The sequence below is a fragment of the Protomyctophum bolini genome (genome assembly GCF_963924005.1).
Source record: "Protomyctophum bolini genome assembly, chromosome: 6".
NCBI lineage: Eukaryota > Metazoa > Chordata > Actinopteri > Myctophiformes > Myctophidae > Protomyctophum > Protomyctophum bolini.
The window spans coordinates 8332065-8359592 of NC_137867.1; the positions used below are offsets into that span (position 1 = coordinate 8332065).

A 27528-nucleotide genomic window follows, 5' to 3' on the forward strand; every position below is an offset into this window, starting at 1 on the left:
GAGTGAGGCATTAATATCACCGGTTGCCTCTACTGGTGTTCTGAGAAACCCAGTATAGGTTTGTTTCTAACAGAACTATTTATTATTTAATACTCAAAGCCGAGAGCTTTGACGTAGAGATATTATGTATACAAGTCCGGGTCAAACTGCTCTGCATCATAAATCTTGCCATAACCTAAGCGCTATCATTTCATAAAATAAAAGGTGGTTTCCGGTCATAAGGAACACTTGGGTGATTCTTTGGTTTTGTTTCTTTCTTTCTTTTTGTTTGTTTGTTTTTTGAAGAGCACAGTCATGTGTGAAGCTGTTTTCCAGTCCATATGTTTGTTCCATGCGCGAGTTGTTTCGGTTAAGAAGTAAATCTTCTTCTCCAGAAGTAGTGAAGTGTTTTCTCTTTTCCAGTAGCCAGCTGACGGTATGCGTTTTCCTTTACTTCCCATTGTTATAAAAAATACAGTGTCCATTTATGACAATATCCTTTTTTTTTCTTCGAAAAACGAACGTCTTTGACCAAAAAAAAAAAAAAAAAAAAAAAAATCTCGTTCAGATTCCCATCCACCGTCACAACGGAGGAGGAGTTCCCCCCCCCCCCCCCATATGGAAGCAGGAGGGGTGTGTGTGTCCCCCCCTGGGGTCCGTCCGTTCCACCAGTGTGTGTGTGTGGTCCCGACATGGCATGTTTGTCGAGGAGAAGGCCCGGGCGGCACGGCACGGCACTCGCCGCAGCCAATCACTGTCTCTTTAGCTTGTGCGCGGTCCGCCTCCGTACGCGGTTGCGCTGGTGGAGGCGACCGTGGGGGCCGGCGGCGGCGGTGTCGTCGGGCCTCAGCCGGAAGTTGTTGATGCTGTACAGACTGCTGTGTTTGTGCTGGTGCGGGTTCTGGTTCTGGTTCTGGTTCCGTCTGGTGAACATCCTCTGGTAGCTGGACGCTGCAAGGACACGGAGGACATGGCATCAGACACTTTCATCACAACCGTTAAACCTTTCCATCCATTTGTGTTACTTTACTTTTTACCCCCTTTTCTTTTTTTTTAAAGGGGGTGTCAGTGATTTCAGTCATAATCCCTTAGGTTTCGTTTTTGCCTTGGGACACAAACTTTCATCCAATCCGGATAGAGAACAAAAACGAAACCTAAGGTTTTTTGACCCCCAGGGTTAACTGGGGACAGGGAGGAACTCCTTATATGGTCAGCACAGTCTATAGTAGAGAGGATTATCACAACAAAACAAAAAAATAAGTCATATTTGAATTAAGTGAAATCACTGACTCTACCTTTAAACCCGTGGTGGAAAGTAACTCAAGTATATTTATTGACTTAAAGGAGAATTCCATGATAGAATACTTTTTTTTTTTTTTTACCTTTCTTACCTTTCTTTGTAGTCGTTACGTCCCCATTCAAAGAGGTCCAGGTGTCTTTTTTGTGCAAAAACTCCTTATTGGCTTTTCCCCCTACCATAAGCCCTCAATGAATTGCATTGAAATGAATGGGAATTGAATGGGGCTATGGGGTCTTGTGCTAATTTGCTTATTTCCATCGAAATAAGTAGTAAAGTGTGCCACTTGGGATATTATTTACATTATGAAGAGAGGACATATACAAAAAAATAAAGAATTGAGCAATGGAAATAAGCAAATTAGCTCAACACCCCATAGCCCCATTCAATTCCCATTCAATTCAATGCAATTCATTTAGGGCTTATGGTAGGGGAATAATGAGCTTTTGCACAAAATAACACCTGGACCTCTTTGGTGGGGACGTAACAACTACAAAGAAAGGTAAGAAAGCCTTTTAGTATGGAATTATCCTTTAAGTATACTGTAATTCTGAGGTATTTGTACTTTTGAGTGTTTCCAAATTTCTAATACTTTTACTTCTACTCCACTACATCTCAGATCCAAAATATTGTGCTTTTACCTCCACTACATTTAGTTGAAAACTGTAGCTACGAGTTATTTTTCGTTGTTGTAGTTTTTATCTGTGAGCCTGATCTGCTATTTTCAAAATACTTGAAAACTTGAAATGAGACATTATGCAAAATGAGTACTTTTACTTTTGGCACTTTTGACGCACATTTTGAAGCCAATACCTTTTTACTCAAGTACATTTTTAAATCCAATTCCGGACTTTTACTCATAACGGAGTATTTCCACCTTTACTTAGGTAAAACACTTGAGTACTTTTTCCACCGCTGTTTGTAACCCAGTTAGGTGATTCCTCCCCACACACACACACACACACACACACACACACACACACACACACACACACATTGCTGTCAGTTGTCACCGCTGAGGAGCCCCCAGCGGGAGGACGTAGAACCTCCGTCTTACCTTGGGGGCCTCCCATCAAATGCACATATACAGTTATAATTATGGAGTCAAATGCACATAATGGAGATCAACGTGCACTGACATCAGACACAACAGAAGCCATGTCAAAAATTGTGGGGGTAAAAAAAGGATACACGCACTACATCCAACATCACTAGACCAGGGGTGCCCACACTTTTTTAATTGAGAGCTATACTTTCAAAATGACCAGCTCAACAAGATCTACCCATCGGAAACATTATAATAGCATTGCTAAAAAATGGCTTTGGCATTACATTTAAGACAAATGCACTTGGAATGGGAAAGGGGAGAAATGGAATAGGCTATGTACAGTAGGCCTAGAGGGTTTTTTTGGTATTTAATTTGTAATCTACTGACATTTGTGGATTTCGTGCACAGCAAAACTCTTGAAAACAAAGTATTGCATTATGGGTTTGAGCTGACAGCCCCTTTTCTATGTCAGTCAGTCAATCAATCAAGTCAACTTAATTAAAGTGGCAGATGCCAAAAAAAAAAATATATATATATATATATATATTTAAATTAAATATTCTTTAGGGGCATGTTATGTGATCTACCTGGCACAGCCTTTGTGATCTACTGGTAGATCGCGATCTACCTTTTGGGCACCCCTGCACTAGACCATAGCAGATGTAATGTTAGGTGGGCTGAATGTCTTGCACATATCGATAATGGTGTTAGCATCATGTCACGCTTTAGCTATTGAAAAATAGCAGACCTACAAGCTCAGACCTACAGACCTATACAAGCTCGTAGCGCGCCACTCGGTGGCGCGCTACGAGCTTGTATAGGTCTGCTATTTTTTTGAAAAATCGAAGAAAGACTGACACAGAAAACACGGCTTTTTCAGAAAACCGTCAGGATGGTAGAAGACGTTCTTAATTCGAATCTGATCTCAGGTCAGAACGGGGGTTTAAAAACTCACGGCTTAAACAGGTGATTTTAGGGACGTCCCAGCGCCCGTCGCCCCGGCAGCGGATGGTGGGCATGTGTCTCTGGATGAAGCCGTGGCGACACTGGTACCTGACCAACGAGTTGATCTCATAGCGCTCCCTCATCTTGCCGAAGGTACGAGCATTCTCCACCAGGGGGGGCTGATTGCACGACACTGCATGGGGGGAAAGATTACAGGTCAGAAACAATTGAGTTTTTTTTTTTTTCTTCCTGTTTTGTGAGTGTGTGTGTACGCATGTGCATATACGCATGTGCGTGCGTGCGTGGACTTGGCTGCCACATGGCGTCATTTAAAACGGCAGACATTGGACGGGCTATAGCGCCACTCAAAAAAATCCCATTGCCTGCATGGCTGTGGACCGCTCAGAAACTTGCCTATCTATACCAATGACATCATTGATGTGACGAGAGATGGTATAGTTGTATGCATGTCAGGTGTGTGTCAGCCTCTGTGCCCAGTGGTCAGCGTCATGCTGGCTTGTGGTGGACGTCTTTGTCAAAATGCCGTTGAAATGTCAAAAGCGTGACCAGGGACATGCAAATGGAGCGTACAATAATGTCCCCCCCCCCAGAGACACAGTCCTGAATGACCATTACAGGTCTGTAACTCTTTAGTGTGTAAATGGAACCAAATACTGGACCATATACTGTATAGGCCTATGGGTCCATTTTGTAAAAAATGTCTTGGAAAAGTCTTGGGGACAATTATAAGTCTTGCCGCGGACACATTTGTCCATGCCCCGGAAATGTTGATGCGCTGTTTTAGGCGTGTGTTCACCTGTGCCCTTCTTGCAGGTGAAGGTCAGATGGTAGTTGTACATAAGGTGGTAGTTAGTTGTACATAAGGTGTGTGTGTGTCTGTGTGTGTGCGTGTGTTCACCTGTGCCCTTCTTGCAGGTGAAGGTCAGATGGTAGTTGCAGGGGACGTCGTTCCACTGTCCGTCCTCGTGCCAGATCATCACCACGCAGTCCTCTCCTGACGAGAAGAAGCTGTCGGGCTGGTGTGGCCTCCAGTTCTCATATTGCTGCACACAAACACACACACACAAAATCCAAATTGTCATACAAAATGAAGGGATCCAAAATAGGTCCTCATCATTCAAGGGTCCAGTTATAGCCTGCCCCGCAGCCTCGACTAAAATCGACACTACATGCCCCCCCCCCCCCCCCCCCCCCCGCCGAAGGGCCGAAGGGTCGAAGGTCAGCGGCGCAACGGATGGCACGTAAATTAGCACCTACGGTATATATACTGTATGTCTCTGCCGATAGCAGGACACAAGCAGTGGGAGTGCGATTCTCTGTCCGTCCACAAGATGGGGGTAAATACTTCTAATGTCAATGTCACTATTGCTAGCCAGTGCTCTCTCTCTCTCTCTCTCTCTCTCTCACTCTCTCTCTCTCTCTCTCGCTCCCTGGGAGTCTCTCCCCTCATTTAACCGGACCATGACATCATCACACACACACACACACACACACACACACACACACACACAAACCTCTGCGAGAAAAGTAGCCAAAACGCTTCATTATTAGACCAACGTTTTTTCTATGAAGACTTGTCTTCGTAGAAGAGCAAGCACACACATGTACATACATACATACACACATGTGCATGGACATATACACATGCACATATACATACATACTGTACGTGCATGCATACACGCATGTTGTGCACACGGACGTACACACAGCTGTGAGCAGGAATGCCAGTCTGCAACTGATCACATCCATGGTCTTTCAGCACATTCTGGTTTCAAACGACATGTCTTCAAAGCTGTGAGTGTGTGTGACCCCCCCCCTACCCTCCCCACATACTCCCCTGGAGGCAATGGTACCCTGTTATTATGGTTAACACACACACACACACACACACACACACACAGACACACACACACACACACACACACAACCACACAGACACAGACATGCGCGCCCACAGACACGCAGGCCCGCACACGTGTACACACGGTTAACCGCACATCCTACTCAAAATAATCACACTTTTATCAGCCGTCCGGCCGTGTGTGCTGGGCGCTGACAGACATAACAAAACAACAACACACACACACACACACACACACAGTAACGGAAGCACATGTGCGCTACATCGGCGGTGGTCCAAAGCATATATAGCACCTGTACAGTACAGGGCTGAAAGGTTCTCGGTTTGATCCCCTGTGGACCCGGTGGGAATAAATCTGGGTTTGGAAGTGATTGAGCGACACCCACTACCCCTCCCCCAACACCTGTATAGTGCACCTTGAGCAAGGCACTGAACCCCCCCCCCCCCCCACCCAACCCCAAACCGTTGCACAGAGGCGTGTATAGGAATATCTGACCGTGGTTTGGTTCTGATCAGTTCCCTGCATGTATAAAAGCTGCATGTACAACAGTATCAGACTGTGGTTCTACTGGTCAGCTCCCAGGCACACACAGACACACACAGACACACACAGACACACACACAGACACAGACACACACACCCTGCTGCTTGTGACTTAGATTCTCCCTTTCTGCAGCTTGGGACAGGTGTGCATGCGTGTCTGTCTTTACTTCCCATGTAGTGTACACAGTGCCCCCTCCCCCCCCCCCCCCCTCCCTGGGGTCTACACAGGAGGCTGTTTATCAGTTAACCCCTCTCACTGACCCCCCCCCCCCCCCCCCCCCCCATCCTCTTGCGGTTGAAGGGTGGGGTGTCTTTGAAGTGGGGGGGGGCTCAATCTGTTTGACATGTACGTACATAGTAATTAGCCACTTTCCTGTCTACTGTGCGTGCGTTCGTGCATGCGTACATGTGTGTGTGTGTGTGTGTGTGTGTGTGTGTGTGTGTATGTGTGTGTGTGTGTGTGTGTGTGTGTGTCATGACAGGCCGGCCAGGTCCCCAGACATGATCACATGCATGATGATGTCACAGGGTGGCTGCGTCATGACAGACACGCCACCGGTTTACTCCCCTCGCGCACTCCGTAAAGGAGAGAGAGAGAGAGAGAGAGAGAGAGAGCCATTTCTTACAGAAAATGCACAATTTTCATGGTTTTGTCCTAACTTGCAATTTCGCACAGCTCCGTTCATTTCTTCATTCCCTTTAATCGTATACATTCATTATTTTGCGTTGATTGTTGTGTCGCATTTTCTCATGACAATGTCAAACAATCCACAAAGAATTGAGAGAGAGAGAGAGAGAGAGAGAGAGAGAGAGAGAGAGACTTTTTGCGCACATACATCACCGTTGTCATGTCATTTGTCATCAGCGTCATCGATGATCATGCACCAAATATGTTTCAGTAACTCCGTTGAGACTGCGTTCGGTCACATCATGGGACTGTGTGTGTGTGTGCGTGCGCGTGCGTGCGTGCGTGCGTGCGTGCGTGAGTGTGTGTGTGTGTGTGTCTCTCACCATGTGGCTGCCGTCGGTCCACCGGAAGTCGTTGTCAAACATCTTATCGTTGAGGCCGATCCACTGGTAGTCCTGCCCCAGACCTAGTGCCAGCCAAACACAACACTTTACACTGGGCCCTTTTTAGGACTTTTCACTCTCACAAATAAGAGAGAAGAGAGACAATAGAGAGAGAGAGAGAGAGAGAGAGAGAGAGAGAGAGAGAGAGAGAGAGAGAGAGAGAGAGAGAGAGAGAGAGAGAGAGAGAGAGAGAGAGAGAGAGAGAGAGAGTAGCATTCTACAGTACACATGAATCATTCTTCCTGAGATAACATGACCGTGTTTCCCCTATTCAGGAGTTTGTACCGTTATAACTATTATAATCGTCTCTGTCGAGTGGAAATGTCCAAAAACGTTTCGGGGGACTCAAATTCAAAAGTAACAAAAAGTATGGCAGATGGACAAGCTCATCCGGATCTGCTACTTTTAACCCCTTTTGGTGTTTTAAACATTATGTTATAATTTATCCATTGAAAAAGTAGCAGATCTACAAGCTCGTAGCGAGCCACCGAGTGGCACGCTACGAGCTTGTAGGTCTGCTGTTTTTGAAAAATCATAAAAATGTGGCGCAAATCTTTGAATATATATATTCTGTCAAAGTGAATGTTTTTTTAACGCAGGTCTAAATGGGTTAATGCTTTAGCGTGAAGCCATAGCATGATCACGGAGGGAGTTCATTTACAAAAGAACATTTTATGTTAAACATGCTGGCGGCCAGTCTTTTTGACCTGAAGACAACGCATGCAAAGGTTTAAAGAGCAACTGTTTGTGGGGCTGATATGGTTCCCGTTTCGCATTTGAGTAAATGGTGCGCTGTGACTGGCCAGTCGCTGTGATTGACAGCCTACACCTAAACCTAACCCTAACCTTAACCTCAGTAAAACTATACCTAAACCTAACCCTAAACCTAACCTCAGTAAAGCATACCTAAACCTAACCTCAGTCAGACTAACGCAGTGGCTGGGGGGGGGGCGTTTCCAAGAACCCGAATGCGAAACGGATACCATATTAGCGTTTGTGGGACGTACGGTTGACGTAGTGTTGCTCCTCGTGGTTAAGCAGGCTGGTCAGGTGGGCCCCGTGGACACGACACTCCCTCTCGGCCGCGTCCCAGCTCTTCCTGGTGGGGAAGTAGCGGTAGCAGTGACCCTGGAACTTGTGCCAGCCGTAGTCGCATGTCTCCGTGTCTGGTGAGAGGGAGAGAGGAGGACACGTGGCTCATGAGTTTACCTTCTTCGATGTGTTTTATCCTGCATGGACTTAAGTTATTTAAACAAAGGAAAGGAAAGGAAAGGAAAGGAAAGGAAAGGAAAGGAAAGGAAAGGAAAGGAAAGGAAAGGAAAGGAAAGGAAAGGAAAGGAAAGGAAAGGAAAGGAAAGGAAAATGAGTGATAGTTAGGAACCAAATGGACCCTCACGGGTTAATGTACACATGAACACATGGATATGGGTCCATCTGCACTCTTAAAGAGCTAAATTAACAGAACTATATAACAGAGTGGTCAGTGTCGAACTGGTGATCCTTGAAATTCAAAAGGTTGGGAATCGGTGAATAATGTGCATTCATATGGTTGCTTTAATGGTTTGGTGTTGCTTTTTAATCTAATCTAACACCTGAGTATCCTGCAGGCTTCTGCTATCTCCAACTATTGTCTCGAACCTATAGGGGCAAGGACAACATGTCCTAACTGTGACAGGTGCCAGCAAAAAGTGCCTCAACTCGCCAGAACGAAATGGTCTAAATGGTCAAAATAAAATCGTTTTTTTTTTATGTGTTTTTTTTTTTTTTTTCATATGAAGACAGTTTGAATGTTGAAGAAGGTTTTTATTCCAACAGATTGTTCATTTGGGCAAATTAAACGTATACATTTATATGTCAAAGTAGGCTTGTTTTTTAACAATGTTTTGGGACCGGAGAAGCGCAGTTCTGAGATTTGCATGTTGTTTTCGATTGGTCCTGGGATCTCTTTGTCCTGAGGTTTCACGCTCTGGTCACCGCCCATTAGCGTGCTTGTGTTTGTAAACAAATAATTATTCTACATGGCTATAGTATGGAGGAGCTTTTGGGTTATACTTTACAGGAAAATAAACAAAACCACGTAGCTACTCGCTCAAATACGCTTCCCAGCCTGGAAGCTATTTCTACCGTACTTCCACCATCACACAACAACAGGCTAAAAGCTAGCTAGCCTAGTTAGCTAGCTGTCGTGTGTTAACAGAGGGACATTGTCTTAACTGCTGAGATGTTGTCATAAGCATCTAAACACATGTTTTCACTCCTAAAATGTATAAAACTAATAATACATGTGAAACGTTGCCCGTTAGTGCTATATTGCTTCATAGCCATGGAAGTTATTGCTTGTTGCTGCTTGTTCCTCCTCCACCCGCGGCGCAAATAGCCAAGAACACTCGTCTTTTCTTTAAATTATAACTCGCTCATTTTTTGCTCATTTAAAAAAAATCAAAATACTATATAAACTACGAAATTCGGGCTTTCATTTGGTATACAGATCGTTTGTGTAGGCCGTCTCTACGAAACGGTATCAAGTGAAAAGGAAATGTCGGGAATTCGTTTTGTGTAAAAGATTATCGTCAAATATATGGCCGTTAGTACTGTTAATTCAACATCCGGTGAGGGGAGGATACGGATTGTGTATGGAAATCAGCGCATACAGTGGGTGGGCTTTAGACCGGATGTAAGCCTTGCACACTAAATAGAAACCATGCAGGCATGTGAACGGATGTTTATTAAAAATAGCAAATCTACAAGCGCACAACGCATCATAGCCTGATGCGTCGGTTTTATTTATCTAAAATACTGGGTCAATTGTCTGACTTTGATTGCTGCCTTAAAGTACTGTAGACCTGCATAAAATAGTGTAGCCTACTGCAGCTATTTACAACACAATGTAAAAGCATTGGTCTAAAACTACATAGCCTATATCCATTGAAAACTCAGTTAGCCTACTAGTTACTTTTTAGATTGTATTATTACAAAACATACACTAAACAACTTCAGTCCTACATTTCTTTACTTTAACTCAAGTAAAACAGTGTGTCCACTCAACTGTCATTGACAGGTAACCTAGTGGGGGAGTGGTTAGTGGGTGGGGGAGTGATTATGCAAGACATAGGGGTGTGGACAAGCATCTATTGTCACACCCATTCCAGAGGTGCTAAAATCTGAAGAATCTTTGAAGGGAAATTTCTCTACTTTGCATTTGTATCTGTTATCTGTTTCAACAAGTTTTAGATGGTCATATCTCCTTCAGTTATTGTCCAATTTCATTGAATGATACATCATATGAAAGCTTACATTCCGTACTTTAATAATCTGTAATAATCTGTAATCTGTAAAAATCGAGTTGAGGACCAAAGTGCTGGCCTGTGTCACAGATGTCCTCACTGAAACACTACAAGTCATTATCAACATCACAGAAGGAAAGAGCAGGGGGTGGGGGGTGGTCGGGGGCACTCAGGAGTCTATTTATTACGACAAGAAGCACCTGGACGGCTATGGGAACCAAAATGTGACTGTTGTGCGGTTGTAACATAAAAGGTGCAGTGAGTGATACATTCTGTGGGTTCAAATAAGTGTTAAATAGCTCTATAGTGTGATAGTAATCATTGCTGCAGTACAGAGTGTTCAGTAACAGCAGTCTCACTGTCTCTCCATCTCTTTTGTGAAGCAGAAAACGCATCTTCGGGTCGGGTTACCAAGTTTATATTATCAGGAGAGAGAACTCATACAGGATACAGGGCAAACAAGTGAAATTGGAAGTGATGACACAAGATTTTAACCAAAGAATATCACTTTACACCACACTAATTACACAAATAGATGTCAAGTGAAAACAGGTTGAGGCTGTCAGGCCCTGAAGCTTTGTAGGTCAAAGGCTTTAGAATGATTGGAGCTGAACAGGGCCTTTCCAAAACACAAGGGTCTAAAAACATTGCACAGCACACAATTCAAGAAGGTGCGTGCATTTAGCTAGCTACTACTGTAATTGTGAGGGCCAAAAGTCCCCACAAGTATTAGAATATCTGAAATGTATAAAGCCCTTTTCTAAGTGCTCAAAGTTGCTTGAATTAGTCGCTACCATTTCAGAAAAATGAGGGCAATTTTCCCGAGGGCGTTTTATCCGGCCAATATAAAATAAAAATTACACCAGCAAAACATTGACTTTCACTTTCACATAGTTGAGTAATATTTTATCAGGAGTATCTATACTTTGACTCAAGTACTGAGGGGCCGAAGAGCCTATACTTTGCCCACACACTGGGTTTAAGCAGTTAAGTTAAGTTAAGTTGATCTCTCCCTGCTTTAGTTAAGTTAAGTTCAGTTAAGTTGCTCTCTCCCTGCTTTAGTTAAGTTAAGTTGCTCTCTCCCTGCTTTAGTTAAGTTAAGTTCAGTTAAGTTGCTCTCTCCCTGCTTTAGTTAAGTTCAGTTCAGTTAAGTTGCTCTCTCCCTGCTTTAGTTAGGTTAAGTTCAGTTAAGTTGCTCTCTCCCTGCTTTAGTTAAGTTCAGTCCAGTTAAGTTGCTCTCTCCCTGCTTTAGTTAAGTTAAGTTCAGTTAAGTTGCTCTCTCCCTGCTTTAGTTAAGTTCAGTCCAGTTAAGTTGCTCTCTCCCTGCTTTAGTTAAGTTAAGTTCAGTTAAGTTGCTCTCTCCCTGCTTTAGTTAAGTTTAGTTCAGTTAAGTTGCTCTCTCCCTGCTTTAGTTAAGTTAAGTTGCTCTCTCCCTGCTTTAGTTAAGTTCAGTTCAGTTAAGTTGCTCTCTCCCTGCTTTAGTTAAGTTCAGTTCAGTTAAGTTGCTCTCTCCCTGCTTTAGTTAGGTTAAGTTCAGTTAAGTTGCTCTCTCCCTGCTTTAGTTAAGTTTAGTTCAGTTAAGTTGCTCTCTCCCTGCTTTAGTTAAGTTCAGTTCAGTTAAGTTGCTCTCTCCCTGCTTTAGTTAAGTTTAGTTCAGTTAAGTTGCTCTCTCCCTGCTTTAGTTAAGTTCAGTTCAGTTAAGTTGCTCTCTCCCTGCTTTAGTTAAGTTTAGTTCAGTTAAGTTGCTCTCTCCCTGCTTTAGTTAAGTTCAGTTCAGTTAAGTTGCTCTCTCCCTGCTTTAGTTAAGTTCAGTTCAGTTAAGTTGCTCTCTCCCTGCTTTAGTTAAGTTCAGTTCAGTTAAGTTGCTCTCTCCCTGCTTTAGTTAAGTTCAGTTCAGTTAAGTTGCTCTCTCCCTGCTTCTCCTGGCCAGACATTGAGCGAGAGCAGCTGTGTCTTCCGAGGCGTTCCCTTCCCGGGGTGAGGTCACACTGGACTGGGACGACCATGCCCTGGGTTCAACGCACAGCGGACCGGCCGGACCGCCGTACAGTAGAGCGGACGAGGGGAAATGAGGGCAGTCAAATATATAGTATATATAGTCGCTGTCAGGCAGAAACCTCCTATCTCCATATTCTATATAGTATACCTTTTTTTTTGGGGGGGGGGGGGGATTTAACACCCTACTTAATCATACCACAGCGTCACAGAAATAGCATCAAAAGTAGCAGATCTACGAGCTCGAAACGTTTGAGCTTGTAGATCTGCACCTTTTGCAGTTTTTTTTTTATTTGGATGGATTTTATTTGGCGCGCTACGAGCTTGTAGGTCTGCTATTTTTGAAAAAAATCGTTGAATATATGTTCAACAAATCGTTGAATGTATGTTCTTTCAGAGCGAACATTTTTAACTCAAATCTTTGCTTCTGAGAGGTTCCTGGTAACATCATTGTTTCAGATGGGGGGGGGAATTAAAAGACTTCAGTGCACTGTGCCTACACATGTTGCGACCGCAGGTCGCAACATGTGTAGGCACAATGCAAGGAATAAATGCATTCGCCATGTATCCGAAGGAAGTCTGATCCAATCACTTTTAGATTTCTCCAGTTTAATCCTGAGTTCAAGTTTTGTAGTGTTGTGGGGGGAAAAAACGAATTCCACCCTTTTTTCTTGTGTGATGTGACAAAACTACAGTATATGTCCTGTTACACTGTCTATTCTAGTGAACTGTTCCTTAACACGGCACCTATACGTATATAGTCTCGCCTCGTGTCGGCACGTTCATGTAGGCTGTACATCGCCATAATTGTTCTATAAATATCATGTACTGTGTACATGCAATGATGGAGCGCACGTGAAAAAAAACCCCCACTTCTTTAACCCTGTAAACCTGTGATGTGAGTCGACTCTGATTGAGATTCTGGTGTCGTGTATGACCGCACGTACACGCGGATACGCGGAGATCCTGCATACCTGCAACGAAACCCACAACACACCTGGGCTCACGGCGTGACATCAGAGTCATGGTTTCCGGACTACGTGTCAAACTGTCAACTATGTCTGAATGTCTGTCGATAAGCATTACCCCCAGGCTACCTGTTTTAAGCACCAAAGTATTTAACAGAGGCCTAGCTGCCTCCGGGCATTAGGATGCGACTGACTGTGTGACCTGCGGTCGATTTGACGAGACAAATATTATCTATTACTCAGAGCTACCGCCTGCAGAGAGAGAGAGAGAGAGAGAGAGAGAGAGAGATACTGCATGTCTATTAGATCACTGCCCAGACATTGGGAAACAATTATGCCTGGTGCATGACAGACAATACTCCACTGTATCAACTGTCGAGTGAGTAGTTCCACGACCCAGACTAAACTCCAACCGTATATAGTGAGTCTTAGACCATTAGAATGATTCATGGTTCCCATTGTCTATGGATTTCTCGACGGGGGCCCGAGATAAGACGAGCGTTTACAAATACGAATCAAATAGCTGGGGGCGAGATTTATGGACGGCATTGTGAAACGCAACGCAACCTTTGCGTCATCACTCCAAACAGACATGCCCACAGCGCACACATTGTTTATTTTAGCGTGTCAAGAGGGGGGAGAAAAAAAGACTTGTGGGGGAAGTTGAGACATGTTCGCGCAAATTAAACCACAAGAGAAACAACGCAAACAAACAAAAAAGAAGTGATTGAATATTCAAAGCAGATGATGGGTGGAAGAGAGAGAGAGAGAGAGAGAGAGAGAGAGAGAGAGAGAGAGATATGCCAAAAAGCAAACTTACCCTCTTCACAGAACAGTCCGGAGTAGCTGGGAAGACACACGCAAGAGAAGGACGCCAGACCGTCCACACACGTGCCTCCATTACGGCATGGGTTCGACTGGCACTCGTCAGTGTCTGTATTAAATATGTAGAATATATATAAGACACAGGGCGGGGGCGGGGCAACAACTCACATAGACCTTGACATGATTTAGTATTATAGCGTGTGTCTGTGTGTGTGTGTGTGTGTGTGTGTGTGTGTGTGTGTGTGTGTGTGTGTGTGCACGTGTGCGCGCGTGTGTGCGTGTGTGTGTGTGTGTGAGTGTGTGTCAATTCTTAAAGCTGCACTTTTCCACATTTCCCCGTATTTGAATACGGGTCTCCTGTGATGAGTGCTGAAATGTTTACCTGAGCTGCTCAGGAGAGAACTTGAATTTTTGTGTGTCAAAGTTGTGTGAAATGAATACAGCGTTAGTTAAGTATACTGTAAATATAAACATTACATTTATATTTGTGTATATACAACAATATTGATTTCATTAATGTAAACTAACAACTTGTAGGCTATTTAGCTTCCATGTAGGTCAAGTTTGTTGAATGAATAAATATATAATCCATACACGCATGCTCGCGTGACATAACTATCACGGTCACCGTAGATTCTATTAAACTTTACATGCAGAGCAGAGACTGACATAGATCCCACCCTGAGCAAGCCATTTTGCGACAGCGGTAATGTCCAAAATTGTTACTTTTCAGTAAATGTTGTCACAAGCTTGTGTTAATATTGTTCATTGGAAAGACCGGTTCTCAACCAGAACTCCCTATTTTAGGCATTGGTGGGAAATTGCCAAGACCCCATGTGGCACCATGGTGCATCAGAGCTTGTAGATCGGCTATGTTGTCTACTCTTGTGTGAAAAAGTACAAAGTACAGTTTAAACAGGGAATTCATTTATGGGAGCAAAACAAAAAGACAAAGTCTAGAGCTCTCTTCTGGAAAGGTTGCCCCCGCGACACAACTCCAGATAAACGGTTGAAGATGGATGGATGGACATACAAGGTTTTTTTTTAGGTTTCTGCTGTATGTGAGGTTAGAAAGCTCACATGCAGCATTCCAGGCCAGAGCAGAACAGACTATGATACTAAAGCTGAGGCATTGCGATTGAACGAGGCATTTGGAATAGTCAAGACATGACGTGATATATAAGAGCTGGAATGATGCGTGTGTGAATCATGGAGAGAACGTGCTCTGTGGGAGCTACTCTCAGTGCGTGTACTGTACCTGTTTCACAGCGGTCTCCGCTGTAGCCGGGGGCACAGGCGCACGACTGGATGCTGCCCGTCTTGAAACAAGATCCTCCGTTCAGACAAACGTTCTCCGAGCACGAGTGAACGCCTGACGTGGTGACGGGAAGAAAAGAGAATTCACAAATCAAATAGGTCTTTGGAGAATGTTCCTTTACAGTCAGTGAGCTTCCCAAACCCTGTTCCTTAGTTTCCCAAAACAGGGACCCATAATTGCGGGTCGCACACCAATTTGTATGGGTCGTGACTCGTGAGTAAATTTCCCCTTTTGTTGTTTTTGTTTCCTACCTGTATATATATTTTGTATTATTATAAAGAGATGAAAAAGAAAAAACACCGAAAAAAAAAAAAAAACGAATTGATTAATTAATTAATTAAAGTTTGAATGTCGAAAAGTTAAAAACGAATTCAAACTCCCCCCCCCCCCCTTAGAGCCCCCCCCGCCCCTTCTTACATAATCTGACACGCGCACGCACACTTGTGTTCTTGCCGATCTACAAACTCACGAGTTCCCCAATGCGGCATGTTTGTTGTGAGCTTGTAGATATGAAACTTATGAAACTCATTGGGCTGATGATAGCACATTGAGTGGATGAAAGTGAATTGTGATTTTGTGCAAATGTTGGACGACCTCCAGAAAGACATGGCGTCGCACAACCCCCCTGTAATCTTCGCCGCACCGGATTAGGGAACGCTGCTTTGAGACGTAACAACAAATTAGATATACACACCTAGAATTTCCACCGCTCCACCATCCATGGGATGCGCCAGATCAGCGTCAGAGGACATGGTCGACTCCTCCTCTCTGATCGGTGGTTTTCCTTCAGGGAGCAAAGGTCCTTCGTCGTAGTCCAAAGGCTCATCCTCGTCCGCGACAGGCACGTAGGTCGTAGCAGAAGTGACCGCCCCCGGTTGGCTTCGTGGGAACGCCGTTGTCGATGGAGTGACAACTTCCGTGCTCTCTCCCACCGCTTCCTCCTTCTCAGAGGAGCTGCCGTCGACGCCTGGATCCACCGTGGTGTCTGGGGACTGGACTGGTGGCGGACTAGTGGTGGTGGCGTCTGGCTTGTACACCTTCTGGATGACGTCTGGGGACAGGAGGGGTTCCTCCATGCTGTCAGCCATTGTCTTCTCGGTGGTCGTCGCTTCCCGAGAGCTACTCTCGGAACTGGACGATTCCGTCGTCTCTGTGGCTGAGCTAGCGCTGCCCTCTGGCAACTCGGCGGTGCCGTCCTCAACCGTGCCACTCGCTGGCTTCGAGGTGGTGTCTGCGTTCGCCTTCTCCTCTGAGCTGCTGCTGCTGCTGCTGCTGCTGCTGGACGGAGCAGAGACAGAAGGCACTACGACTATGGCGGCTGCAGGCAACTCTGCACTCTCAGAACTGCTCTCTGAGCTACTAGAGGACGGACTGTCGGCCGGCGTGGTGGTGAGGGAAACGTACGCTTCATCGGGGTTCACTGTCTGGGCGTGCGCTGGAACTGACGTGGTCGACTTGGTTTCTACATCTTGCTCCGCTTTGCTTTCTGCACTGCTTAAAACATGTCCAACCGTGGGTTCGACGGTCTCCCCACCTTGCAACAAGGCACTGGTGGTAACAGCGGACATATCCTCAGAGGAAAAACTGGTTTGAGGGCGGTGTGTTTGTGCAATCTCAGACCTGGCTTCCTCAAGCGATTCCCAGGCAGTTGTTTGTTCTGGGGAAAGGGCGATAGTTGAGACAAATGCAACCTTTACGTCAGGCTCTGAAGTTGCTGCTGTAGAACGGGCAGTGGACACAGAATGAGAAGAACTGATCTCATCTTCTGATGTCAGGGTTGATGTTGTTGTGGCTTCGTCTATGGTTGAAATCTGTTCATCTGTTGGAGTAACTGCCGGTTTCTCTGTCTGAGATGTGTCGTCAGCCTCTGCTGCTGCAAGTGATGCTTCTGTCGGTTTCTCTGTGCTATAAAGAGATGAACCTCCAGTGAAGGCAGATGTTGACGAATGGACTTCATGTGTTGCTGTTGTCATCGATGATTTATCTGTGCTGAGAGCTGACGAAACTGTGGTTGTTACAGTGGCTGTCTCTTGCGTCTCGTGTCCTGAAACCAATGAAGTGGATGTCTGCAAGGATTCAGCGGTGCTGACAACTTGAGGTGCCTGTGTTGAAGACGCTTCAACGGATAGTTTCTCAGTACTCATGTCACTCGAGCTTTCTTGCGATGCTGATGCTTCCGCTTCTCCGCTCTCATCGGTTTCCATTTCAGGCGACGCTGTGGTAGGACTTGAAGTGACAGAGACCGGATGAAGGACATCAGCCATGTCGTCACCTGAGAAGGGGTCGTCTTCGGTTGTTGACGGGATCATTTTGTTTGCGTCAGCCATCACAGGGACATGTTTCTCTGTGCTGTGCATAGAAGAAACGGTGGTGACAGACACTGAGCCTTCAGCCGATACTCCCTCATGTGACGTTGCAGTCACTGCTGGCGTTTCCGTGCTGAACATGGAAGAAACCGTGGAAGCTGCAGCTGATGTCTCTTTAGAAGACACACCAGAGGAGTGTTCACCTGAACTTGTGTCGCCTGTTAAAGGCGGAATAGAGCTAGTTTCTGTAGACATTGAAATGTCTTCATCCTCTGTTGACGTACGAGTTGAGTGAGTGTCTCCGTCTACGGCGGACGTTGAAGGCTCCTCGTTCTGGGTCGATGCCGGTTCAGGTGGCGTCGTTACAGCTGCATCAATTGGGCTCTCTACTTTGGTCGACGTGGCGAGTATTTCGGGTGACATTTCAGTCGGTTTCTCAGTGCTGTAGAGCGACGAGGCAATGCTGTCTACTGCAACAAATATTGTGGAAGCCCCTTCAAGAGGTACATCAGGGGTTTGGTCAGCAGGACTTTCCGTAGATGTTTTCACTGAGCTTAACTCGGTGCTGACAGATACGGTTTCTCCTTCATGTTCAGCAGCCACGCTCGGAGGTGCAACTTCAACCATGCCGGTCGCAGGTTTGTCATAATCTACATTGTCCTCTTCAAAAGGCAGCAATGTGCCGACGGTCGATGTCACACTAAACGACTCGTTGACTTCACTCCCTTTCACTGTGCTGCCTTCAGCATCCGTAGGAGCGTCATCAGTTGTGGATGTTAGCTTGAATGTTTCCCCTGGTGTGGATGCGGCACCGGCATCCGTAGCGGCAGCAGAAACAGTGGGCTCAGAGGACTGACTTGTGTCCTCACTGGGCAGCGTAGATCTCGTTGTGGCTGCTACCGTTGCCTCGGAGGAGATGTCGAGGTCAGGATGATGAGTGACTGAGATCTCAGACCTGGCCTGCTGGAAGGACTCCTCGTGTGTCGCGACTGGAACTGGAACAAAAGTGGACACAAACTGAATCTTCTCCTCGGGCCTTGCAGATGTAGACACCGTTGAGTAAACGGAGGCCATGGTCTGGGGTGGTGGTTTGGATGGGTCACCAGTGCTGTACAGGGATGATACCGTGGCTGTAAGAATTGATGCTTTAGTGGACATTTGGCCGCTCTGGTCACCTGTGGTCTCCTCTGTTGTTGAAGAGGGGGTGGAAATCGACTGATCGATAGTGGGACGCGATGACATGTCGGAGACCGACGCGTCAGTTTCCTGATCCTCGGTAGCAACCGTCTCTTGCGACTCTCTGAGGGGTCTCTCTGTGCTGTATAGGGAAGATATTGGGGTGGCGACGGTCTCTTGACTTGGGTCCGTGAACGTTTCAGGTAACATTGTTGATGTCACAGTAGGACTTTCACTGATCAGGTCAGAGGTCTGGTCTCCTGAGAACTCCGCGTCTATAATTTCTGTTGCTTTCTCAGTACTGTAGAGAGATGACACAGTGGTTGTAGGTAGACGTTGGACAGGTCTCATGTTGGGGTCCATTCCACTTGCTGCCACTGTGCTTTGAGTAATCCTATCAGTTCTATGGTCAATGGGGCTGTCCTGATCGGTAACATCTGACACAGCCGCCACGGTTGCTTTCTCTGTGCTAAACAAAGAGGAGGATGCACGTGTTACTGCCTGTTCAGACGTCCCTTTGTTCATGTCTGGTAAGCTTGTGGAGGTCACATCATTTGTTGTGGCTGTGCTGTCCACAGAAGGTCCTACCGTTATAGGCTCTTCACTGAACATATCAGGGATGTCAACAGTTGAGCCCTCCTCCTCAGCGTTGAAATCGGCTATAAAAGGAACAGTTGGCCTTTCGGTACTGCTAGAGGACACAGTGACTGTGTTCGCAGCGGCTACAGGGTCTCTGGTTTGGTCCACTGAGCTCCCCTCAGCTGTCATCTCTGAAACTGAGGCGATCATTGTCGTCTCGGTGCTGTACAGAGAGGACGGTGTACTTTGTCTTACAGTCGCTCCCGTGGCACTTCTTCCATGCACAGCTGGTGAGATTGTGAGATTTTGTCCATCCTCGTCTGTTGTCACACCAGAGGGCTGGACATCGCCTGACGGGGAGGCAGTCGGTTTCTTAGTGCTGAACAGAGACGACATTGTAGACGTCACCGCTTCTTCGGTTGGCATCCCATGTGGCGTCGGTGTGACCGCTCCTCCCAGCCTTTCGGTGCTAAACACAGAGGATGCTGTAGTTGCAGGCGTCAGCTGGCCATCTTCTGATGCCGATACGGTGGTGGTGCCCGGATCTCTGGTGGACATGTCAGGGCTCCCTGAAGATGTGGCAACCAGTGGTTTCTCTGTGGCAGTGGTCTCCACTGCAGACGGCGTGGTCGATTGCTCAACATCTTCTTTAGTTGTCTCACTGTCCTTTGAGGATGCAGTGGGGGCTGTTTTACTGTCAACCGGGTAGATCTCCCCTGTAGAGCCTTCAGATCCGTCATTGTCCACAGAGAACTCCTCCGCAAAGAACGGGCTGGCTGTATGCACCGCGCCTGTTGTAGTGGATGCTGGCGTGTGTGGCGTGGCAGTGACTGACACTATGGCTGCACGTGTGGTTGTTGCAGAAGCCATGTCTGTCTCACCAGTGGCTTTAACACTCGTGGGTGATGCGGTGGCAGACGTTCCTGTCTCCACCGTGCTGACTGCTATGTACTCCTCCTCGCTGGATACTGCAGTGTGTGAGCCAATGTCTGTGGATTCACTCACAGCCTCAGAAGGCATGAAGGAGACAGAGGCGATCATCTCAGTAGCTGTCTGAGTGGCATCTTTACTACCATCGTCTTCTACCAGGGGGACATTTGAGCTTGGTGTGAAGGTTTCCTCAGAGGCCGTCTCGGTCTCTGCACTGGCTGGCTCGCTGCTGGAGATACCATCCACCGGTGATTGTGTTGTCATCAGACTGTTGATCTTTGTAGGGCTGCTAGTTAATTCTGAACTGGAGCTTGCATACTCAGTAGGCGTTGATCCTGATAATGAGTCACCGATTGATGGTGTCTGGGTTGTGTACAAGCTCAGCAGCTCAGGAGTGATCGAGGTGAAACTGCCGAAACCAGAACCTGCGTCTGTATCTTCCGTGACGTCCACCTGTGGTGTCATGGTGACCACGGCATCGCCACCTGCCTCCTCTGTCTGGATGGTGGGGTAAAAGGAGGAGGGACCCATGGAAATGGTATCGGCGTCGATGATGTGATCGTCTTTGATGCTGATGCCGGCCGCGGGGCTGCCTTCCCTCACGCTGTCTGTGACCGTGGAGAACAGATCTCCGTCCCTCGCATCCTCTGTGAATATGATGGTGGCGCTCGGTGACAGTTTTGTGCCATGCAGGACCATGGTCGGGGTTTGCTCGGTCAGGTCGGTCTTGGCGTGGCTGCTTGTAGGGCTAATGATCATAACCTGCTGGTCTGTCACACCCTGGTAAACAATGGATGGAACAGGGGTGGTGACGGATGTGAATCCAGACAGCGTCTGGTCGCCGGCGAGGCTTACAGTGGTGAGGTCGCCTGCGCCATCATCACTCATCACACAACTCACAGCTGTATGTGGCATCATGGTCGTGTCGTCTGGCTGCGTCGTGTGCTCAGACAACGTGACACCGTCCTCTACAGTGCTGGGAATGGGAGAGTCTGTCACTTCGGAAGTGAGAAGGGTTTCAGGGTCCAGGGAAATTTGTACCTCCTGCGAGGTGGCCTGCTCATCTGAGCCTGGGGTCACTGAAACAAAAGATTCTGTTTCACCTGTTGCCTCGCCAAATATGCCAAATATGACATCAAATATTTTATCAGTCATGTCCGTAGTAGTGAATTGCGCATGAGCTGTTGTGGTCATTCCATGCACAGAAGTTGGTTCCTCAGTGCTATAGAGGGAAGACACTTCAGTAGCAGCAGTTTTTGAAAACCCAGACACTGCTGGTGTCTCCGTGCTGAAAATGGAAGACACAGTACTAGCGGCTTCAGTAAACATTCCAGGGGGGGACTTAGCACTTGAACTGTCCTCTTCTGTAGACGATGTGCTTGTGCCTACGGAAGGAGTACTGCTGACAGTATGTTGCTCAGGCTTTGCCGTTGTGCCTGCGAGGACAACACTGTCTGATGTGGAGGACATAGCCGTGGCTAGGACAGAAGTCATGTCCTCCCCTGAGTCCTCGTCCTCTGTCAGTTCACCACTGCCTTGCTCAGGGCCTGGCACTCGTGGTGATGGGGTCGAGGAATCAGAGTCTTTGATGAACTGGGAGGACGATTCAATTCTCAATGTTTCAGATGTGCTCATGATCTCATCTACCTCAGTCTCATCCGTTGCCACCATGAATTCATCCTGCTGTTTGGCGGTGGTCTCTGGTTCTCCAGAACCATCAGGAGTTGAATCCAGGTCATCCTCTCTGGAGGTGCCCCCGGATCCCCCCTCCATGTCAACATAAGGGGAGGTCTCCTGCTTGGTGGGCACACTACCTTCTTCAGGGGTAAATGTGGTGTACGGTCTGGTTGTGGATGATACAGACGGCCCTGGGTGCTCAGTTGCTGTGGGCATCTCTAGAGGCATTTCATCTGTGGGTTCAGACACTGTTGACGTTGCACTTTCATGAGTGGAGACATCTGGAGTCTGACCACTTGAGGTCTGCTCTGGCAAAGTGACGGACACATCTGTGGGTTTATCGGTTTGTGCGGCATGTCTGGTTTCATCACTGGCTCCTGTAGATGTTGACGGTGCAGCCGTTTGCAGAGAGGCTGATGCTGTGACTTCTCCGGAGCCTTCATCTTCTGAATCTGAATCCACACTTCCTATCTCGGACAAAGAAGGCCATGTCACCTGTGAGATGTGTTGGGTTAATGATTCAACACTTGGAGTCTTAGATGTGCTTTCTGTCTCAGCTGTCTCAGCTTCATCTGTGGCCACAGATAGTTGCTCTTGAGATGTGCTTGTGACCTCTGCTGGTAACTCGGTTCCAAAAGCATGTGCTGTTGTCTCTGTGCTGTACAGAGACGTTGGTGTAGTGGTACGAATAGTGTCGGAACCTGCGGAGGACATTTCCTTTGACACTGAGCTGGTCATGGCATGGCCGGGGGCCTCAGTGCTGAAGAGAGATGAAGCAACGGAAGTTACAGCACTCTGAGAGCCAGAGGTGACAGCAGAAGCCGCAGGCAGAGCAGAAGTGTGAGTCTCTTTTACTGAACTCTCCTCATCTGTTGGAGTAACTGATGGTTTCTCTGTCCGAGATGTGGCGTCAGTCTCTGCTGTAGATGTGGGAGAGGATCCGATTTCAGGAGTAATTGATGTTTTCTCCGTCACAATGCTTTGAGCTGGATGAAGTGGCATTGCTGTTGGTTTCTCTGTACTGAACAGGGAAGACACAGTTGCTGATGGACTGAAAGCAGCTTTAGTGGACACGTCCGGGGTCACAGTGCCAGAACCTTCTTCTTCAGTAAATAATGATTGTATGAAAGAGGTGTAAACTGCCTGGAGAGTTGTTGACTCAGCTGGCTTTATAGTTGCTCTTGTGAAAGTAGGACTGGATTCTATCAATATAGTTTTTGTGTCATAGTCTATCAGCTCCTCATCTTGCAGAATGGGTACTGAGATACTTGGAGAGATGGTGCTGAGGACAGAGGCCTGAGTTCCTGTTGGTTTCTCAGTGCTGTAGAGAGAGGACACTGCAGTCCCATCTCCAGAGCTTTCCGTTTCTGATAAATCTCCACCTTCTACCTTAGACACAGAAGTCGCCCATGTAACCATTGAGACTGGATATTGGGTGGATGATGGGGATTTCTCTGTGGATAGCTGTGAGGGGTGTTGGGTCGAAGATTCAACATTTGTAATATGAGATGTGCTTTCTGTCTCCGCAGTCTCGGCTTCGTCTGTGGCCACAACGACTTGCTCTTGAGATTTGGTGGTGAGGTCCGCTGGTACCTCGGTTCCAGAAACGTCTGACGGTGTTACAACTTCAGAAGGTGTGATGCCTGACACTTCCATGTCCATGGATGTTGAAATAGAGTCCCCTGCACTGCCCTCCTCTGTAATGTTGGCCATATGTGCTGTTGTCTCTGTGCTGTACAGAGAAGTTGGTGTTGTAGTATAAATTGTTTCTGATGCTACTGAGGGCATTTCTTTTGACACTGAGCTGGTCATGGCATGGCCGGGGGCCTCAGTGCTGAAGAGAGATGAAGCAATGGAAGTTACAGCACTCTGAGAGCCAGAGGTGACAGCAGAAGTCGCAGGCAGAGCAGAAGTGTGAGTCTCTTTTACTGAACTATCCTCATCTGTTGGAGTAACTGATGGTTTCTCTGTCCGAGATGTGCCGTCAGTCTCTCTTGCGGCAGGTGACGCTTCTGTCGGTTTCTCTGTGCTGTAAAGAGATGAACTACCAGTGAAGGCAGATGTTGATGAATGGGCTTCAAGTGGTGATGTTGTTGTCAGTGGTTTCTCTGTGCTGAATGCTGAGAAAACGGTGGTTGTTACAGTTACTGTCTCTTTAGTGAACACATCTTGTGTCTGGTCTTGTGGATGCTGAACTGTAGATGTGGGAGAGGATCTGATTTCAGGAGTAATTGATGTTTTCTCCGTCACAATGCTTTGAGCTGGATGAAGTGGCATTGCTGTTGGTTTCTCTGTACTGAACAGGGAAGACACAGTTGCTGATGGACTGAAAGCAGCTTTAGTGGACACGTCCGGGGTCACAGTGCCAGAACCTTCTTCTTCAGTAAAGAAATCATGTATGTAAGAGGTGTAAACTGCCTGGAGAGTTGTTGACTCAGCTGGCTTTACAGTTGCTCTTGTGAAAGTAGGACTGGATTCTATCAATATAGTTGTTGTGTCATAGTCTATCAGCTCCTCATCTTGCAGAATGGGTACTGAGATACTTGGAGAGATGGTGCTGAGGACAGAGGCCTGAGTTCCTGTTGGTTTCTCAGTGCTGTAGAGAGAGGACACTGCAGTCCCATCTCCAGAGCTTTCTGTTTCTGATAAATCTCCACCTTCTACCTTAGACACAGAAGTCGCCCCTGTAACCATTGAGACTGGATATTGGGTGGATGATGGGGATTTCTCTGTGGATAGATGTGAGGGGTGTTGGGTCGAAGATTCAACATTTGTGATATGAGATGTGCTTTCTGTCTCCGCAGTCTCGGCTTCGTCTGTGGCCACAACGACTTGCTCTTGATATTTGGTGGTGAGGTCCGCTGGTACCTCGGTTCCAGAAACGTCTGACGGTGTTACAACTTCAGAAGGTGTGATGCCTGACACTCCCATGTCCATGGATGTTGAAATAGAGTCCTCTGCACTGCCCTCCTCTGTAATGTTGGCCATATGTGCTGTTGTCTCTGTGCTGTCCAGAGAAGTTGGTGTTGTAGTATCAATTGTTTCTGATGCTACTGAGGGCATTTCTTTTGACACTGAGCTGGTCATGGCATGGCCGGGGGCCTCAGTGCTGAAGAGAGATGAAGCAATGAAAGTTACAGCACTCTGAGAGCCAGAGGTGACGGCAGAAGCCGCAGGCAGAGCAGAAGTGTGAGTCTCTTTTACTGAACTCTCCTCATCTGTTGGAGTAACTGATGGTTTCTCTGTCCGAGATGTGCCGTCAGTCTCTGTTGCGGCAGGTGACGCTTCTGTCGGTTTCTCTGTGCTGTAAAGAGATGAACCACCAGTGAAGGCAGATGTTGATGAATGGGCTTCAAGTGGTGATGTTGTTGTCAGTGGTTTCTCTGTGCTGAATGCTGAGAAAACGGTGGTTGTTACAGTTACTGTCTCTTTAGTGAACACATCTTGTGTCTGGTCTTGTGGATGCTGAACTGTAGATGTGGGAGAGGATCCGATTTCAGGAGCAATTGATGTTTTCTCCGTCACAATGCTTTGAGCTGGATGAGGTGGCATTGCTGTTGGTTTCTCTGTACTGAACAGGGAAGACACAGTTGCTGATGGACTGAAAGCAGCTTTAGTGGACACGTCCGGGGTCACAGTGCCAGAACCTTCTTCTTCAGTAAAGAAATCATGTATGTAAGAGGTGTAAACTGCCTGGAGAGTTGTTGACTCAGCTGGCTTTACAGTTGCTCTTGTGAAAGTAGGACTGGATTCTATCAATATAGTTGTTGTGTCATAGTCTATCAGCTCCTCATCTTGCAGAATGGGTACTGATATACTTGGAGAGGTGGTGCTGAGGACAGAGGCCTGAGTTCCTATTGGTTTATCAGTGCTGTAGAGAGAGGACACTGCAGTCCCATCTCCAGAGCTTTCTGTTTCTGATAAATCTCCACCTTCTACCTTAGACACCGAAGTCGCCCCTGTAACCATTGAGACTGGATATTGGGTGGATGATGGGGATTTCTCTGTGGATAGATGTGAGGGGTGTTGGGTCGAAGATTCAACATTTGTGATATGAGATGTGCTTTCTGTCTCCGCAGTCTCGGCTTCGTCTGTGGCCACAGCGACTTGCTCTTGAGATTTGGTGGTGAGGTCCGCTGGTACCTCGGTTCCAGAAACGTCTGACGGTGTTACAACTTCAGAAGGTGTGATGCCTGACACTTCCATGTCCATGGATGTTGAAATAGAGTCCCCTGCACTGCCCTCCTCTGTAATGTTGGCCATATGTGCTGTTGTCTCTGTGCTGTACAGAGAAGTTGGTGTTGTAGTATAAATTGTTTCTGATGCTACTGAGGGCATTTCTTTTGACACTGAGCTGGTCATGGCATGGCCGGGGGCCTCAGTGCTGAAGAGAGATGAAGCAATGGAAGTTACAGCACTCTGAGAGCCAGAGGTGACAGCAGAAGTCGCAGGCAGAGCAGAAGTGTGAGTCTCTTTTACTGAACTCTCCTCATCTGTTGGAGTAACTGATGGTTTCTCTGTCCGAGATGTGCCGTCAGTCTCAGTTGCGGCAGGTGACGCTTCTGTCGGTTTCTCTGTGCTGTAAAGAGATGAACCACCGGTGAAGGCAGATGTTGATGAATGGGCTTCAAGTGGTGATGTTGTTGTCAGTGGTTTATCTGTGCTGAATGCTGAGAAAACGGTGGTTGTTACAGTTACGGTCTCTTTAGTGAACACATCTTGTGTCTGGTCTTGTGGATGCTGAACTGTAGATGTGGGAGAGGATCCGATTTCAGGAGTAATTGATGTTTTCTCCGTCACAATGCTTTGAGCTGGATGAAGTGGCATTGCTGTTGGTTTCTCTGTACTGAACAGGGAAGACACAGTTGCTGATGGACTGAAAGCAGCTTTAGTGGACACGTCCGGGGTCACAGTGCCAGAACCTTCTTCTTCAGTAAATAATGATTGTATGAAAGAGGTGTAAACTGCCTGGAGAGTTGTTGACTCAGCTGGCTTTACAGTTGCTCTTGTGAAAGTAGGACTGGATTCTATCAATATAGTTGTTGTGTCATAGTCTATCAGCTCCTCATCTTGCAGAATGGGTACTGAGATACTTGGAGAGATGGTGCTGAGGACAGAGGCCTGAGTTCCTATTGGTTTATCAGTGCTGTAGAGAGAGGACACTGCAGTCCCATCTCCAGAGCTTTCTGTTTCTGATAAATCTCCACCTTCTACCTTAGACACAGAAGTCGCCCCTGTAACCATTGAGACTGGATATTGGGTGGATGATGGGGATTTCTCTGTGGATAGATGTGAGGGGTGTTGGGTCGAAGATTCAACATTTGTAATATGAGATGTGCTTTCTGTCTCCGCAGTCTCGGCTTCGTCTGTGGCCACAACGACTTGCTCTTGATATTTGGTGGTGAGGTCCGCTGGTACCTCGGTTCCAGAAACGTCTGACGGTGTTACAACTTCAGAAGGTGTGATGCCTGACACTTCCATGTCCATGGATGTTGAAATAGAGTCCCCTGCACTGCCCTCCTCTGTAATGTTGGCCATATGTGCTGTTGTCTCTGTGCTGTACAGAGAAGCTGGTGTTGTGGTATAAATTGTTTCTGATGCTACTGAGGGCATTTCTTTTGACACTGAGCTGGTCATGGCATGGCCGGGGGCCTCAGTGCTGAAGAGAGATGAAGCAATGAAAGTTACAGCACTCTGAGAG

At 46.9% G+C, this 27528-nt stretch overlaps 1 protein-coding gene across 1 annotated transcript; it reads right to left on the reverse strand.

Moving 5' to 3' along the window:
* Positions 1-649: 649 nt before the first annotated feature.
* LOC308317629 (uncharacterized protein) lies at positions 650-23632 on the reverse strand. The gene is made up of 8 exons (XM_080766774.1): positions 15854-23632; positions 15100-15213; positions 13837-13950; positions 7777-7935; positions 6710-6792; positions 4189-4333; positions 3280-3462; positions 650-930 (listed from the first exon to the last, which is right to left on the reverse strand). The coding sequence occupies exons 1-8, from the start codon at positions 23613-23615 to the stop codon at positions 731-733; spliced, it is 8760 nt and encodes a 2919-aa protein (XP_080622900.1). The 5' UTR covers positions 23616-23632; the 3' UTR covers positions 650-730.
* Between the last annotated feature and the right edge of the window lie 3896 nt (positions 23633-27528).